Genomic DNA, 5,000 nt, shown 5'->3' with positions numbered 1-5,000 from the left:
AAAATTATTACTAACTCTTCTCATTTCCTTAACAAATAAAGAAAACAAAAAATAAAAAAACAAAAAAACAAAAAAACAAAAAACTTTTCAACCTGATACGACTGATACTATTATTATCAATCTATATTAAAGATTTTATCAATTAGGAATGGAATAATTTATAATATTCAATAATTAACAGAAAGAAAGTTTAAATTTTATGCAAAAATTAATTAATAATATATTTGTTAATTATAGCAATTGAAAGATTAAAATAATTGTGGGAAGAAGAAAAACATAAAAAATTTAATTAAAATATCAAAAAAAAAGGAAAAACATTATACAGTATACCATTTTTCATTACAAATGTAATATAAGACTTGCATAATGTCATGCAACGTAACCTGCAATAACATGCAGCGTAAAAAGGAAGAAAAAAAGTAGGAAAAAGAAGGATTACCATCAAAGTAGCAGCTAAACAAAGTAACTAGTAGTATGTATAAATTGGTTGCCATATATATGGCATTAAATGTTACCTTTCGAAACAGCCTTAACTGGTCTCCTTCTCTCTTTCTCCTCCTCTCTCTCTCTCTCTTTTACCTTTTCTTCTTTTTTTTTTCATTCTCCTTCTATTTGGCCAACAAAAGATACTTCCTTATTTCTAGGCAGAAAGAGGCCTTATCATCAAGTTTTAGACATACGTCATCATCTACGTGGACATTTGCGTCACCTTTTCAGCTCTACTTATTTGTTTTATTTAAAACATGACGTTTTACTCGATGTTATTATTTCAATATAATAAAATACTCAAATAAAATCTTAGGAATTATAAAATCTGAATTCAATTTTTTAATTATTTAAATTCCTTATGATTGCGAAAATTACGAAAAGTTTTAAATTATAAGCTATATTTCATACTAAAATCATTAATTTATCTCAATTATTTCATCAAATTAATTATTAAAAGTATTTTGTTAACCAATTTATTTGAAAAATATTTGATAAAAATTAACAAAATAATTTGATACAAATTTTTGCATATTTGGATTTAAACACTTTTTTTTCTGTTTATAATTATTGGATTAATTATTAAAATTTCAAAATATGATATAATTAAAGTAAGCAACGAAATATTACACGAAATAATACTGTTTTTTTTTTTGTTTTCCTTTCTTATCTCTTAGAACTCCTTTCAATTTATTAATTAATTAAATAATAAGTGATTAAAATAATTAACCTAATTGTATCAGATATTACGCATTCATGTAAACACGTTCAACACGTTTAAAACACGTTGACACGTTTCAAACATTTACGACTTATTTCAAGAGAAGAGAAGACAAATCAAGACGAAAAAGTAGAAACAAATTTTAAATAATCAAATTTTAAAATATTTTTAGAATTTGGTAATTTTAAAATTGAAAGTAAAAATGCCAAATTTTATCTATTTAATGGCACTAAAATATATTTCATTTTGACAAAAATTTTGCGCTCAATTTACTTGTCACATGTCACATCAGTTATCAACTATATACACAGACTTGTGCTAAAAGATTATGAACGCATACCATACGTTTCAAAATGTATGTTTGTCATTTTCAATTATCACTATTAATTAAAAAAAAATGCAAATAATATAAAAATTGATGCAAATGTTTTTAAAAAAAAAAGTAAAAAGAAAAAATGAAATTTAAAAATCAAATTTCAAATAAATTATTCATTTTAAAAAATTCCAATTAAATTGAATGGTATGCTCTTTCTACAATTTGATCATTTCATTCAATCATTTTACAGACAAAATTATTTTTTTCAACAATGATCAATTAATTTGAAATGCATTGTATACTTTGACAAAAAAAAAAATTTGTACTTACTAAAAAAGATATGAGAAAAAATTGGAAATGAAATTTAAAATGCATTTTATTAACAGAAATATCTTTTTTCATCCGTATTTCTTATTTGTTAGCATATAATTCAAACAAAATATTTATCATTTTTGCTTTCATTTTAATTTAGTAATGCGAAACTTAAATATAAATACTTCAATTACATTTGTACTTTTTGTTGACTTCTTGTTGATGTTAAATATTGCGTGTTTTGTCAATATTTTTTTTTTTTGCTTTTCACTTTCTTTTTTTCTTTGAATGATTCTTTTCAAGTTTATTTAATAATAAATTTTGTTTTTTTTTGTTATTTTATTATTTATGTATTAGATTTTAGTTTTTAATTAGCTATAAGTAACTATATTGGGATTGATTTATAAAAATGAATTGAAAAATTAATAGAAAAGATGACGATGACGCATGAAATGGAAACTCAAATGTCAAGCCATTTGGAGCATGCGGAAATGGAAAATGCGAGAAATGATGCAAAACAACGTGATGAAATTGAAAAAGTAGTTTAACACTTATCATTCATATCACTGATAAAAATTCAATAACAAGAAATATAATTATTAAAAGTAAGAAAGGGAGAAAGAGAGAGAGAGAGAGATTAAATGAATGATTTGAATAGAGGTAAAATTATTGGTAAAATCTTATATAGGAAATGATTATATCAGGAAGATTACAATATATTGCGATCAAAAAAATTATAGCTAAAATTTTTTTTATAAAAAAAAAAGAATTATTTAAGGAAGAAGCAGAAAGGCAAAAATGGCTTCGAATTAAGAAAAAACCAAAGCGAAAACGAGTTCTTGTAAAAATTAAAAAAGATGGAAAGGCTTGTTTTGTTTAAAATTTTTGAAATTTTTATCAAATGATACTAGTGATAAAGAAATAAGATTAATACTTGTTAAACTAGTATTATTTCAATACTGAAATAATTAAAATAAAAAATTAAAACACAAATGACCGAAAGTTATGGTATATCTAATCAAAAAATTAAAATATAAATTTAAAAAAAAGTTAAAATATAAAAATTAAAATATAGATTAAAAATGTCAGTTTTCATTACTTTCATTAAAAACAAAGATTGATTAAATATGTATTTGTTGATTAAATTCAAATTTAACATTCATAATTCCTTTTTTTTTTCCAAGCAAACTTTAAAATTTATTAAAATTTTTTAAAATAATTCCGGAAGAAGTAACTTTAACATTTTGCAAAAATTCATTAATATCAAATATAAATAAGAAATTAATAAATTACAATTAATAGAAATTAATAGAATAATGAGTAACAAATCTGTTGTTTGTGAATAGTAAACGGTTAAAAAAATTGAACAATATACAGCCAATAATACAACAATTACCTGAAGGAATTGCACAAATACCAACTGATAATGCTAGTGAAGAAGCTGATGAAAGATTTGCTCAAAGTGTAATATTTTCATGATAATTTCTTAAAATTTTATGATAATGATAGTATAGAGGAATTGTGATAACATCTCGAACAAAGTGATTAAAAAAAAGAAAAAAACGATTATTATCAAATAAGTGACATATAAATGATTGTTCAGAAAAGTGATATTTGGAATAGTCATTATTAAATGAAATGACCATTATCAGATAAATTATATGAAATGAGTCTTATCAAATAAATTATATGAGTTGATCTTTATCAGATAAGTGATATGTAATTGCTTTTTCTTTCAATGCACTTTTTTTTCTCTTTTTTTTCTTAAAGTTTTGTTTAATTTCACATAAATAGTAGAATAAATTTTTCGTTTGGATAATTTATGCCAAATAATTTATCATTTAATCAATTAACTGATAATCAAATATGATAAATTCTTATTTCAATTTAATCATTTCCCTAATATACGATTTAATCACAACATTCAACCTTCCACTACTCATTTCTCATTTTTTTTTTCTCCCCTAATTAATTAATTGAGAAAAAGAAAGCGAAAAAAATTGTCATGCAATTTTGATTTAAAATAATTTAAATAACATTTTTCTATTAATAGCAACAATAAATATTAATTTCCAAATGATTGGAATAATTTGTATCATTAATTATTCCAATTTTAATGTGCTCTTTTCAAAATATATACTTGAAATTTTCCTAAAAAAAAGATATTTTTTAAAAATATAATTTTTAATTTTCAATTTTTTTTAGACAATTTACAATTGTTTATATATAAAACGTACAAAATGATAGATTTTTTATTTCAGTGAAAAAATTTGTTAACATCACATATAAATAGCATATAGGCGTTGTTTTTGTTTATTATAAATGATAAGCTTATCATCATAAAAAATATCATTGCCTTATTTTTATCATTGAAAAGAATATAATATTAAGTTAAGTTTAGTAAATCGGGAAATATGTAATGGAATAATCAAAAATCGAATTATTGAATTAATTGAAAGTAGTATCTAATTGATTTTTATTTTTTTTTTTGAAAAAATACTACATAATACTTATAAAATTAGTGATTGATTTTTTCTTTAAAATTATTCCATAGTATTTTAGGTATTATGAGGTTTTTTTTTTTCTTCAATGTTTGAATTCGATGAAGCATAATCAAATAATCAAATATTTGATTAAATTGCATATGCTTTTATCAAATTCAAACGAACAAATTTATCAAAGGCAGTCATTTTTAATGTGACATACAATTAGCTAGAAGTAGCTAATGATGCCAACTGTCATAAATTTATCTTAGTCAAAACAAAACAGTCCACTTATTAAGATTACATAATTAATAATGATTTGAACAAAAAAAATAATTATCATGTTAATAATTTAAAGGTAGCTGAAGAAATTAAAGCATTAGCAATTGATGAATTTCAAATGGTACCACGACAAATTGGAATAAAAATTTGGCAATATCCATGGTTATGTTGTGCTAATTGGTTTATCCATCGACGATTAATGCGGGAATATCGAAATGTTTGCTTTTTCAAATTAATTTCATTAATATTTTAATTGGCAAAAAATACTTCAAAGTATTCCAAAGTTTTACTAATTAATACAAAAAAAAGGAAAAAATTCGAAAATAAAAAAAGCTGAAATTTTTAATTATCATTTTATTACGGGTTACGGTATTTTATTATACATAAGCTAAATATAGCT

General features: G+C 21.9%; 1 protein-coding gene across 1 annotated transcript; it reads left to right on the top strand.

Annotated features, from left to right (window-relative positions):
• Positions 1-2,269: 2,269 nt before the first annotated feature.
• On the top strand, positions 2,270-4,817 carry LOAG_12561 (hypothetical protein; the record flags this gene model as incomplete). Its single annotated transcript, XM_003148075.1, has 4 exons — positions 2,270-2,374; positions 2,614-2,676; positions 3,213-3,299; positions 4,677-4,817. Coding segments are annotated over 4 exons (396 nt in total), but the record flags the coding sequence as incomplete, so codon positions are not given.
• Positions 4,818-5,000: the final 183 nt, after the last annotated feature.

This window comes from Loa loa (genome assembly GCF_000183805.2).
Source record: "Loa loa unplaced genomic scaffold supercont3.606, whole genome shotgun sequence".
Taxonomy (NCBI): domain Eukaryota; kingdom Metazoa; phylum Nematoda; class Chromadorea; order Rhabditida; family Onchocercidae; genus Loa; species Loa loa.
This window is presented reverse-complemented; position numbering and strand designations above follow the sequence as displayed.